Source organism: Macrobrachium nipponense, chromosome 28 (genome assembly GCF_015104395.2).
Source record: "Macrobrachium nipponense isolate FS-2020 chromosome 28, ASM1510439v2, whole genome shotgun sequence".
Taxonomy (NCBI): domain Eukaryota; kingdom Metazoa; phylum Arthropoda; class Malacostraca; order Decapoda; family Palaemonidae; genus Macrobrachium; species Macrobrachium nipponense.
The window spans coordinates 8,972,992-8,985,991 of NC_087217.1; the positions used below are offsets into that span (position 1 = coordinate 8,972,992).

Genomic DNA, 13,000 nt, shown 5'->3' on the forward strand with positions numbered 1-13,000 from the left:
GTATACTTATGAATTTTCTTTAAAGGCTCTGACATTCCGGCATCGATCGAGTGTTGGCAACTTGTAGGAAATATTGTGCGTCGTTAAGCTCTCGACAAAAATTGTGATAGATAATGATCGACATTCCAGTCACCGCTTCATACAAAGTGTGTTCCAAGATCCTTTAACTTGTCTTGTTAGCCACCCATGTCACTTAAAGGATACAAAAAGATTAATCCTCATTAAGGAAGGTTAAAGGAAAAGGGAATGAAGCCTAGGTATATATATATATATATTTAGATCAGTCTTCGAATATATTATCGTTATATTGTGTAGAATATTCAGCGATCAGCAAAAAGTTCCGTATACATTTTGCTTTTAAAAATAGGAAGGACGCGGCCGGTAGGATGGCGCAGGTTGATATGATGGAGCTGGTTCATAGGAAGGAGCAGGTTGGTAAGAAGGCCGTGGCTCACCATAAGCTTGGGGTTTGAAGGTCACCGGAGGTCCGTATTCCTGTGGGTACTGAGCCTCGCCATAATAGGTGACCTCCGCTTGGTATCCGCCGTAGTGGTCTGCTACGTAAGTTACCTTTAAAATGACGGAGGAAAAAAAAAAAAGAAAAAAAAGACGGTTACACACTCCATTATCCATTCTGTATCGTTGGATTGCTATGTATTTTTAACACGAATGCGGGAGCCATATACAGTAAGTTTTAATGCATTTCTTTAATTGCTCATGGGATCTTACGTATGTGATTAGAAATGCGTATTAGTCGAGCTGCGGCCTAAGTTGGAAAAACAAGATGAGACAAGCCATCAGGGACAGCTGTCTCTTAAAAAATTAAAGGGATAAAGACCAAACTTTATAAAGAAATAAGGGAGAGACAAACAATCAAGATTGGACAATTCAACTTTGGAAAGAAACCCATGTGAGCCTGCTCAGTAAATAGCATTTTTTTTCTACCCTTACATAATTTGGTCCCAGCTGGAACAGAACTTTGTGGCTACTGTCATATATATCCAGATGAAAGGCATGCACTGCTGCTACTGATGCCCCTGATAATAATAGTAATAATAATGATAATGATAATGTTGGTACTTTATTGATTTAGCTACTTACTGTCTGCTTGCGGCCATCAGGAAGTTGAACAGTATAGGATCCCTTGACGGTGTTGCCATCGGATTCTTCTGTTTGTCCGAAATCGGCCCCGGCGTATTCGTCTTTAACGCCGTACGCGAACTGATATGGTTTTGGTTCCTGTAAGAGAAGAAGGGACATTTCATAGCGTTCGCATACAAACATACGTGGACATAAATATTTTATGTTGTATAAATATAGGAGTATTTATATATGTGTATTCAGACAACACATGTATATTCAAAAGCTCATTTTAGGAATTTACGTCAGTTCCAGTAGCCCTTGTAACTCAATGAAGTAGTTATCTGAATAAAAGATTGTTGACTGACCTCTTTGTAGACTGGTTGATGTCTTTGCTGGCCATACGAATCCAATGGGGCTGCGATGGCTATACCCGCTAGCAACGTGGATACAAATACTGCTGTTGCCTGGAAGAAGAATTCAATATACGATACCATAGTCATAAACCAGTATTATAGTAGATTCTGTCATTTCAGTGAGACATGATTATTAAAATGATAAGAACACTTTTTATGATTGTGGGAAGCTCGGAAATCTCACCCTAGGAACCATGTTTTCGAAATTTCTTGCGAAAGGTGCGGAAGAAACGAAGAATGAAGAGGGAATGATGGCGGCGTATCGGCGAGTGGCTCTTATATAGGAAAGCGTTGGAACGTCTTGACCTTGGTTAGTGATGAACCCATGTCAGAAATGAGGCCTCCCGGCGTGGGCGGGTTACGAAAAAAGAATAGGTGGGTCCTGCAGACTTATTATGCCATCAAAAACCGGAGCTCCCTGACCTGAGGCACTTCATATTTATTCCTGATTCTGTAACACGTCTGCTTGTGTTTGAAAAAGAATAATGAGAAATGCATTTTTAAGTTGTACTTTCGTGGTTAAATGAGCATGAGAAGTTTTCGTATGTGTGAATTCACATAGCGAAAAATGGAAAGGGAAGCTCTGATTGTTGCAAGAAATTCATTTTAATTTTCTTTTGAAAATGATAGTTTAACGGACTATTGTCTGTGTTTTGCAGTAATAAGCAATAAAACATTGTGTTTTTTGAAAGGAAGTAACGTTTTCTGAGAAATGATTACTGTAACTTAAAAGTTTTTTATATCATAGACTAAAATTTTGCTTCTCCTATTTGCACTTATCTACTTTTCATGAAAATGAAATTTGAATCACTTTTCATTCTTGCGCGATTTCTTGAAAAGTTGGTATCAGATGGTAAAATCCAAATAAATAATCTTGTTCCATAAGACTAAGTTCGAGGCCATTTTGATATACCTAAAGTGAGAATAGAGGATACTAAACAATAAAACGGTAGTCTGAGTTATAGGTGAAAGCAGATAAAATAATGCTAAATAATGGAACGGAACAATTCTGTACATATTCTAGCTGACCAACCCGACACTGCCTGGAAAAACTGAATGACAACTAATAAACTCTCTCTCTCTCTCTCTCTCTCTCTCTCTCTCTCTCTCTCTCTCCTGTTAAGATAGTTACTTTAGTTAAATTGCCCAGCATTTTTGACATTTTATATTTCACCCCTTCTCACCCCCTATTCCTATTGAGGCTGAACTTGGACTTAAAGGGCATCGGGAGTGTCACTATTAATATCGGCAACCTCGAAAACTGTAGATTAGACGCTAATATCTGTCATTTTTTACATTTTATTTTTCACCCATTCTCAGCCCCCTTCATATTGGGGCTGAACTTGGAATTAAAGGGCATCTGGAGAGTCACTATTCATCTCAGCAACTCAAAAACTATGGATTAAACACATGTCTCTCTTTTTCAGTTATTTTTTACGTGTCACCCCCATTCCCACCCCTACCATCCTGTTTGTTGTTAGTGATTCTACCCCCCCCCCCCCCCCCCCCCCACCCCCCCCCCCCCCCAGTATTCATTTCTAAATAGTTAGTCATATGTATACCAAGTGTGGTTGAAATAGCTCGGTTCGTTTCAGAGTTATGCTGGAACACACAAACACACACATCCATTATTTATTTACTTGTTTATTTATTTATTTTGCTGCATGATCGTGCCTACTTGTATAAATAGTAGTAGACGTTGCTGAAGTTAGGGTATATTTAATTTTATTTCCTTTTGATAAAGCATACTGTATTTTTAAATTTTCATTTCTAGTGTTCGTAAATCTCTATGGCACTGACGGCTTTTCTTCTTACTTTCATTCATTTTATTGTGGCAGAAAGGTTATTCCTTTGGTTTCTTTTTTTTTCGAGCCGCTGATAGGATATCTCTTCCTATGCTTACGAATGTCTCACACTTGAGACTGGAATAGCACTGATGTCTGGAATCGGCTCTTGAGGGAATTGCCAGCGAAGCCTCAAGATTCCTATATGTTTCCGTCGATTTATTTTGTGTGTGTGTGTGTGTGTGTGTGTTGTGTGGACATCTTTGGCAGGTGTCGATATTGACGTTTTTCCTTTGGAAATACTGATAAATTGCGGAGCTTCGTTCTTGAAATGTAACATTTAAGTTAAAATTTGCCCAAGATTATTTGTACTTGCGTGTGTTCATTTCATTTTCATCATCTTAAAATTAACTCCTGCCTTTATTGTATTGCTTTGCAGCTTTTGAGATGTAGATGACCACTATTACTAACATGCCAGTTGTAAATTGTAACCAGCTAAAAACGACATGAAAGAATTGTAGATCATTTAGAGTAAATTCAAAGTTCAAAATTCTGGTCGGATTGGATTATTTACATAGAAGTAAAAATTGTCAACAGGAATGGAAGAGTAATTCTGGAATGTATTAAGAAATTTCAGAGCTAATGACAAACAAAGTATCTCAGGAGCCATCTCTTCCGAGATATGGTTCAAAAACTTACCATTTCCGCACTCTGATTGTGAAAGTGGTAATAGGTGACTGTGATGTCATTAAAGAACGTCCTGAATTTGTGAAATTGCCTTATGATTGTTCAGTGATAGGATAGTTAGTTTTGTAGATTTGAAGACTTTTTTTTCATATTGTTTGATTGCTATACGAGTAATTGTTTTTGCTGTGGAATTTTTTCCATTACCACAATAAAAATTATGTTTGCAGTAATGCAGTTTTATAACGAGAAATACAGCTTTGATCTTGTATTTAATCTTGATAACCAGATTTTAGCATCTTTAATTTGTTTAATAGACGTTATTTTCAGTATTCTGTTGAATTTCATAGAGTGCAAACAGGGAAACTAAATTCAGATTGCGTTTTCAGATGTGGTTTTCCTTTTTAAAATCGCAAGGGGAATTTTTGTAACTTAAGATATTACCTAGTTTTCAGTAGAAATACCTGTCAATGAAATATAGGCCTGAAGCCTTTCTATAGTATTGTCCAGCTTTACATGGAAATGCTTTTAAACCGATAGCTGGTCGATCTTCGTACACGTATTTCGAATGGAACTTCATAAAGGATCAGTATTCAAGGAACACCTCTCTCGTTTCCATTTAAAAATTGCCAAAATTTTATATTTCTCAATTTTTACATTTTTATTTAATTTATTTGGACTGGGGTGGGTGTTTAGGGCGGGAGAGTCGGGGCCAAATTTTGCAGATTGAAAAATTTTAAGATAATGATTTGTATTTTTGGTAGAAATGCTGGTGATTTAAGAAAAGAAATTAAACAAAGATATTTGATTAACATGCACAACTTCTGTCACAAATAAGAGTATCAGTCTATATTTTAACTTTGGAGAAAGACATTAAGAAAATTGATAACGATATCGAAAGTCCAGTTTTATAATCCTGATTTTGCAAGTATACTAGAAAAGTGACGGTAATGTAGAGGGTCGAGACGTCAAGTCCCTATCATGGAGACGGTGGCGTGTCATTCCAGTCCAATGCACCTTCATTCTTCACACTTACGTTGGAGCCAATGTTTTAATCTTGCCCTGGCTGAACGAAGAATAATAAACAAGCCATCAAGCACCAGGTTTGGTGCTTGATGCCTGTTGGTGTCACACGCAAAAAATTGATGTGTGGATGCACATGAACTTTTCTGTGGTAGGGCCAGGGCTGATGCAGGACCCAACTTTTGGATCCTGGGCTGATGTATGCTTTGAAGCTACTTTTACAAGAGTAAAGATGTTATCGATAGATAGGGATGGCAGGTGTACCCGTAGACTATCACTATTACACATAAAAAATGAATACCTTTTATATAGTAGGATTAGAAATGGGACTGAAATGTACTTTTAAGCATATGTTGGAGGTACGAGAATTAAATCGAAGGACTGACTGCCTCGTGCACAGTGACCTTCAATGTGTTATTTGTTCCTGCTCATAGGATGATCTTCCATGGAAGCTGGGTCTTTCTCGTCTTGGCAGGGAGTTTAAATGTGGTTGGTGTGGTCTTGACATTGATCCAAGAATCAACTGGTAGTACGATTAATTGCTTTGTGACTGATTATACCTTACAAAATTCTGTTTGCTTAGAAGCTAGTTCATACAAGGCTGCAAGATATAGTTACTTTTTACTGTGACTTATGTTCACCTTTAAATTGGAATCTGAATGTGACTCAGCTATGCAAGTTATTTAAACACAGACATGTAAAAAAATTATACATTTATAGCCTATAGGAAAGTCTTTATATTGTTATGATTAAAGTTGTAAAGTTAATTGTCTGGTACTCGATAACCATTGTATGTAACTCCAGTTAGTTAAAGTAATGAATCTTGCGCTGTAGCTGTTTGAATTTTCAAGCTGTTAAGGTGTCATCATCTGACATCTACTATGTTATGCTAACTTCGGCAAGAATTTTGATAATTTATGATGGAACTTAGAATTCAATAGTGGCCCAGAGACGTGGGTTCCATTCGTAACTAAAATTATTTTCAATTTCTTAATTTGTGGGGTATGCAGTCCTTGTTTTGAAATTAGTATATATATATATATATATATATATATATATATATATATATATATATATATATATATATATATGTATGTATGTATGTGTGTGTGTGTTGTGTATGTGTAATTTATTATTGTTTTCTTGGGTGTGATTTGGGAGTAGCTCATACGCCTGTTACGTCACCAATTTCTTTTTACCTGCCGTGAGACCTCTCCAGTTCAGCATCCCATTATGATGATTGTTACGCGTGAGTACGAGACCCAGCTTTCTATTTCTGTATAATTTTCTTGTTGTGGTTTGTGGGAGTACAGCGCTAATAAGGTATTCAAAGAGCCGTTCGCTTAACGCTGCAATTTCTTGTAAAAAGTATGAGAACTGCCATTAGCTTTAGGAAATACATTTTACTTCAGGTATCTCTTGGTGCGTTTGGTTGGCCAATGTGTTTCTGATGATACAATTTTCGTTCTAATTTTACTCTTTTTTTTTTTTTTTTTTTTTTTTTGTCCCACTGTTTCCGACTGTGTACATCAGAAGTGTATAAGATTCTCACAATGATGTTAAATTTGGATACTTGAATGTGACCAAAATCAGCTTCGTCACGAACTCTTTTTAATGCATCGCTCTGCGTAAGGTTTACCATCCTGTCGCGAGGAAGGTAATGAGCCTTTAAATCTGTTTTATGGGAAATGGTACTCTCCATGCGGTATAGTCATGCATGGGGGTAGAGAACTAGTTTGCCATGAGAAACAAACTCCTTTTCAAATAGGTGTGTTGGCTTGGTATTGGGGTGGGGTTGCTGGATGTCAAATGAATCGTAGACGGACACGCCCACCGGCGCTAAGATCAGAGATGTACTCATATATTTATTGCAAGAAAATAACAGATTTATACATTAGTTCATTGCTAAAGAGAAAGGGAATGTTATGATTATGCTCTGCTTTATATGCGTCATTATTATCGTTGTTGATACTGTAACCCCACACCTACATACTTGATATGTATCTGTTCATTAGTTTCTTATGAATAAATACACGAAAAACATCAAGTAACTATATATATATATATACATATACCTACCCTATCCCTATCTATATAATATATATATATATATATATATATATTTATATGTATATATAAAGGTTTTTTGCCATGAAGGAAAAAATGAAAAAGCGAGATAGCCAAGTACTTTCGGTCGTGTTCGGACCCTTTACTGAGGCCTCAGTAAAGGGTCCGAACAGGACCGAAAGTACTTGGCTATCTCGCTTTTTCATTTTTTCCTTCGTGGCAAAAAACCTTTATTTATACATAGCATCACGTTTTATATACTTCGTGATCAAGTTATTCATATAGATATATATATATATATATATATATATATATATGTGTGTGTGTGTGTGTGTGTGTGTGTGTGTGTGTGTGTGTGTTCAGTGAATGTTTAATGAGTGTCTAGGGTTTAGTGAATCCTCTATGTTATTGACGCCTTGTGGTTCCGACCGACATCACCACCAAATTTTAACTAACTCTGTCTAAGGTCATGTTCTTCCCTCTTTTCAAATCTTTTACATTCGTCCTAGCGTTTGTATAACTCTCCTCTCTACTGAATTTGGGTCATAACCATATTATTGTACTTTTTATATTGCGTTTACCTTTCGTGTACGTGCCTTTAAAATTCTTCTCTAAGGCTTCCAGACATCTGTCAAACACACAAGCCTACGAAAAATAGTTTCCTTGTGGAGGTAGTCAACTGATGTGCTGCTGATGAACCTTTGTGTAGATTTTAGAAAAAACTTTTGATGGGTCGGTTATTTGCATCCAAGGGCAATCACTAATTTAACAGTTAAAGGATGAATGAGAGTGACATATTTCTTGCTTTTAGCAACTCGCCTTGCAGGAAATCTGCGTAGTGGGGTTTATTATTAATTACTGCTGTTGCATGAAATGGCCAACCTTTATGGGAATAGTGGTTTGCGGTATTGCCTTAACAGCAGCAAGGTGAGCACGAACTCAAACACAGGACCGAGTGATATTACCAAGAAGTTATTTGCTTTCCAGTGCTATTAAGGGCTAAGCTTTCCGAAGGCTTGTTACACCCATTCGTGAATACAATCATAAGCTCAGTCTTGAGCCATTTTAAAGATTTGTATTAAAGGTATTTTAATCGGTAATGAATTTAACTCAATATTGCACTGTTTTGTTACATCTTCGTATTCAGGCACTAGTTAAGTTTTTAAGGTTTCTCAGCGGACGGTAATGGTTGTTCCTGTTTGCACGTATATTTATCAATTCATTCATTCATGTAGGGAATGACCCTCTAATTCATACATGTGCCAAACATCTTTAAGTGATAACGTCAACAAATGGTATACCATGAAAACGTCCAATAAAAAACTCAAACAGTAATGGAAAGGAAACGGTCCGGAATGGGCTTCAGGGTAGTTCGCTGGGAATTATGACATAGCCAGGGTTTTGAAATTACAGGATATAACTGAAAATTTGCCTTAGAAAATAAAATGAAATCACCACTAAGGCGACTAGTCGTAGAAATAAAAAAAATAAGGGGGGGGGTGTGCAAAAAACTATTTACAACGATATTGTAGTTAAGTAACTGTTTTATTCTGTTCATTATTTTTTAAAATAAGAGAAGAACTTTAAAACCGCCAACTTTTATTATTTTCCTTGCCCAGTTCAGAGATGAGGAATGGGAGGGAAAAAAATTGGAGGTGGAGAATAAGTGAGCCCAACTTCACAGGAATTGATGTGGCCGGCCTTTTCACGAAGAGAATGTGTAGGTCATAGATAAAACATACTATGTTTGTTTGTAACTTCCATAGTTGAGCGAAAGAAGGAATGAAACAGTTGTCGAAAGGAACAATGTTGCCAGATCCAGATGGTGCCGAATCTGGGTATCTGCGCATGAAATATCTTATTGCTTTACCTGATATAAGTATTAATTTTTAATAGATATAAGTATTAATTTTTAATAGTATGAATAACTAATTATTCGACGTGCAGCAGCCCCAGTGCAGAGCCGTATATATTATACTACTTGCCCCAGTGAAGAGAATAAGTGTTCTGGTTATTGTGGTTATCTAAAATCTGCCTCAAAATGGGTTTTATAAAATGCCGTCTAAGTCTCTCTCTCCCTAGTCTAGTGCGTGTTCAGTTTGTAATCCATATTACTTCAGTTTTGAGCACGTGTATAATTGTACTTCTTTGTGCATATACTCCTACACACGGTACCCAAGCAGATTATTCTAAATATACTCTGCATGAATTTATGACTTCATTCTAAGTTAGAGTATAGTATGATACAGTCTCCATATGAAATGCAGTATTAAGGGATTTTAGTTTTATGATACGTGAAATGTATTGGACAAATTCCATGAACTGCAGCTAAATTGACGTTTATTGAGTCGACAGCGATGGCAGATTTGAAAATATGGTGTTACTGGTTATTTTCTATTGTTTGATATAAGCTGGCATGATTGGTGGCATCGCTGCATGACGACTTTTTCCAGACATGATTGGATTTGATGCGAGTATAATTCTTTTGACTTTATATCTATCAGGATTCCATCGGTCTTCTTTGTCTGCAAAGAACTTAATACCATGAAAAATCCAGAGTCACAATTGTATATATATTTGGATGTTCGAGAATGTTTTGTTCTGCCTGTACTTGATCCTTGGCAACAAATCACTTCATTAAAAGGCTTAGACCAAACATTAGATGTTCATGTTGTTATATTATTTTATTATTTATTTATTTTAATAAATTACCTCCCACTCGGACATATCAGGAATATTTCCATATTCATGAGAGTATGATGGTCTAGGCTGATAAATAGGCTGTGGCCGATAAGATGGCCGAGGTCCGTAAGATTTTTGAGGTTGGCCGTAAGACTGAGGCTTGAAGGTGACAGGAGGGCCGTATACCTTTGGGTATTGGGCTTCGCCATAGTAGGTGACCTCAGCTTGATATCCCCTCTCGTGATCAGCTACGTAAGTTACCTGGAGATCGAGTAAGAATTGAAATGACATGTTATAATTGAATGCTCTGTGAGTTTCTATTCCTTGGTTATCAAGAAGAATACCAAAAATATGAAAGAACATAGAAAACCATTGTAATCATGCAAGAAAACGCAGCTTTGGGTTTAAGTAGCTGTATGATTTTTTTTTTTATTTGAAGAATATTTTTTATATCGTAGTAGCCTTTGAATGAACAACATTACTTTTTTTAGGTATTTCGAGAGTAACATTAAGGCAATGAACGGTAAGCATACGTATTCCACCTTCCTTTCTTTACTGTTATTAATGGTACTAATGAGGATTCTGCTTTATTATGGACTTAGATAAGGATGATTTGCACTCACTGTTTGCTTGCGACCATCGGGAAGCTGCACGGAATATGATCCCCTGACGGTGTTGCCATCGGATTCTTCTGTTTGTCCAAAGTCTGTTCCGGCATAGTCGTCTTTCACGCCGTAATTGAATTGATACGGTTTTCCCGCCTATCAAAACAAGAAAATTGGTTTAATTCTTCCTGTACTAGAATAGATTTAGTTATGTTCAGTATATATTACTTCTATTGCGTTACTGAGAAATCAATAGTCACATATACCTCTTTATAGACGGGCCGATATCGTTGTTGTCCGTAGGAGTTCGGTTGATCAGCCAGGGACATACCCACCAACATCAGGAACACAATAATCTGAAAGGAAGTGGCTTTGAATTGGTCCTTAATGATGATGATAATGCATTCATACTTATATATATGTATATATACATGTATGCACGTTTAAAGATGGTTTTAGACAGAGAACTTATTGACTTTGAGTTTCGTGTCTTTTCATCTTACCTGACGCGCCATCTCTCTCAGAAAATTAGTTGGCAAAGTACTGATGCCTGCCTTTGGGTGAACGGCGCCTTTATACCAAGCCTTTCCCAATGAATGTCTCGGCCTTGGAAGAAATGAGTTTGTTCCGTAAATTAAGTTGTGTTTGAGTAGGTCTGGGCACGAAAACTCGCTGGGAATAGTCGCATGACCTCAGCGAAATATGTTGTGTAATATATCAGCATTCATTGACAATTGTCATAAGAGTTTTCTTTACTATTTACGTCAGTGGAACTCCTTCACACAATAATTCCATTCTCACTCTTACTACGTACACGTTAATGTTAGTTGCAACATGAGTATTGTTACATTTTCTCATTTGGCATAATATATCTTGATAATGAAATTTAGCAATTTCCTGGTTATTCAGTTTTTGTGATAACAATCTATAAAAGAGTAACTCTTTCAGTGAAAGTTTTTTTTATGTGATATGTTAATCTCTTATGGTGCATTATTACTTTAGACATTTACAGTATATTTTCAGTCCTCTATATTATTTCCAAAGATTGTGTCTTTCTCGATCTTTCCCTTTCGATATTTTTTTCTATACCAATTTGTAAAAAAATCGAACAATCGAATATTCAAGGAGTTGATAAACTTCCATTTTTAAAAAACTCTTCAGCTCTTTATATTAAACGTAATTGTCGAATGTAATGATAATTCCCGTATCCAATAAAAAGGAGATGCTAGTGACAGATGCTAACGGCTTCTTGCAAGACGGAGTTTTCAAACGTGCACTGATGAGTACAGCTTTTTGTGCTTCACAGTAATACTATAAATGTGATTGCGAACTTTAAACACCATTGTTTTGTGACTTAAACTGTGATTAATTTACGTGACAGTTAGCAGTTTTTATAGGTAATTAAACCATAGCATAGGGTTGAAAGCTGTTTGTTGTAGTCATTTTCCTTAGGCGTTATTTTCTCGTTGCTTTGCGAGCCTTCATCTATGTATTATGTAAGGTGCTACATGCGTTCACTTGCTAATTTCTTTTCATGAGAAGGTGGGGTTTAAACATTTAATTCATAAACAACGTGTTTGTTTGCATACATGCTTTTTATGTTCTTTGCTAATTGTGCTCAGCTAATCATTGTTTGTCCTTTTATTTCAGGTACGTACTTGTATTTTCGTTCTCAGCTTTGTGCTCCTGCGGTCGGTAGAGGTGAGTACATACATACATACATGCACAATTGCCTTCTTATGAAAGTGGCAAATTTGACCTAATGTTATTTGATAAGGCTTTGCGAAGCTTATGAGAGAAATTCGACAGAGACATCTAACATCGATATAAAGAAATGGACGTTGTAGCTCAGAATGATAGTAGTATAAGAGAGAGTCGAGAAAGCAAGTCTTTATCTTAGGGACTGGACGCACCATCCTATTTGTAAATAGGGACCGTAGGTGAGAGAGGCTGGCTTAGGGCTAAGCATCACGAAATCTAAAAGTTGTAAAAAAAAAAAAAAGAAAACAAGTAAAAAATGCTTCGAAGTTTCTTCGGCGCAATTGAGTTTTTTATACAGCGTTTCATCAGGGCCATCGAAAATAGATATATTTTTCGGTGGTCTCGGTATAATGCTGTATAGGAAGCGGACTATGAAACTCTCAACCGGCCTTTGTGGCCTGTGTTGTTAAGTTGCCAGAAGCATGATCATGGATAATTTTAACCTTAAATATAATAAAAACTATTGAGGCTAGCGGGCTGGAATTTGGTATGTTTGATGATTGGAGAGTGGATGATCAACATACCAATTTGCAAACCTCTAGCTTCGGTATTTTTAAGATGTGAGGGTGGACAGAAAAAGTGAGGACGGATAGACAAAGCCGTCTCATTATTTTTATTTTACAGACAACTAAAAGAAGCATTGAGACTCTGAGGTTAAAGAACATATAGACCTTAGAATGAAAGACACAAATGAAGAGATATAATTTGAAGGGAATGTTGTCTTGAGCCTTGGGAGTGAGTATTTTGGAGACGTGTTCGATTTGTAAGATAAAAGAAAAGCAGAGCTGACTGATCCATGAAAGGATTTGTGGAAGTTTGAGAATATTTTTGAAAGTGATTGTAGAGGATGTCTGGTGCGCAATTGAGCGGTTGAAGAAGGGGGGGGGGGGAAGTTTGT

The 13,000-nt window shown here is 36.6% G+C and overlaps 1 protein-coding gene across 1 annotated transcript; it reads right to left on the bottom strand.

Moving 5' to 3' along the window:
• Positions 1 to 327: 327 nt before the first annotated feature.
• On the bottom strand, positions 328 to 10,888 carry LOC135201897 (adhesive plaque matrix protein-like). The gene is made up of 8 exons (XM_064231195.1): positions 10,845 to 10,888; positions 10,608 to 10,697; positions 10,360 to 10,497; positions 9,761 to 9,997; positions 1,681 to 1,824; positions 1,449 to 1,547; positions 1,102 to 1,239; positions 328 to 570 (listed from the first exon to the last, which is right to left on the bottom strand). The coding sequence occupies exons 1-8, from the start codon at positions 10,854 to 10,856 to the stop codon at positions 358 to 360; spliced, it is 1,071 nt and encodes a 356-aa protein (XP_064087265.1). The 5' UTR covers positions 10,857 to 10,888; the 3' UTR covers positions 328 to 357.
• Positions 10,889 to 13,000: the final 2,112 nt, after the last annotated feature.

Excerpts from the sequence above, each read along its gene's own strand:
- LOC135201897 (XM_064231195.1), bottom strand. Across the intron at positions 10,498-10,607 it reads ATCGGCCCGTCTATAAAGAG|GCGGGAAAACCGTATCAATT; the intron begins GTATATGTGACT and ends TTGTTTTGATAG. Across the intron at positions 1,240-1,448 it reads ATCAACCAGTCTACAAAGAG|GAACCAAAACCATATCAGTT; the intron begins GTCAGTCAACAA and ends CTTCTCTTACAG.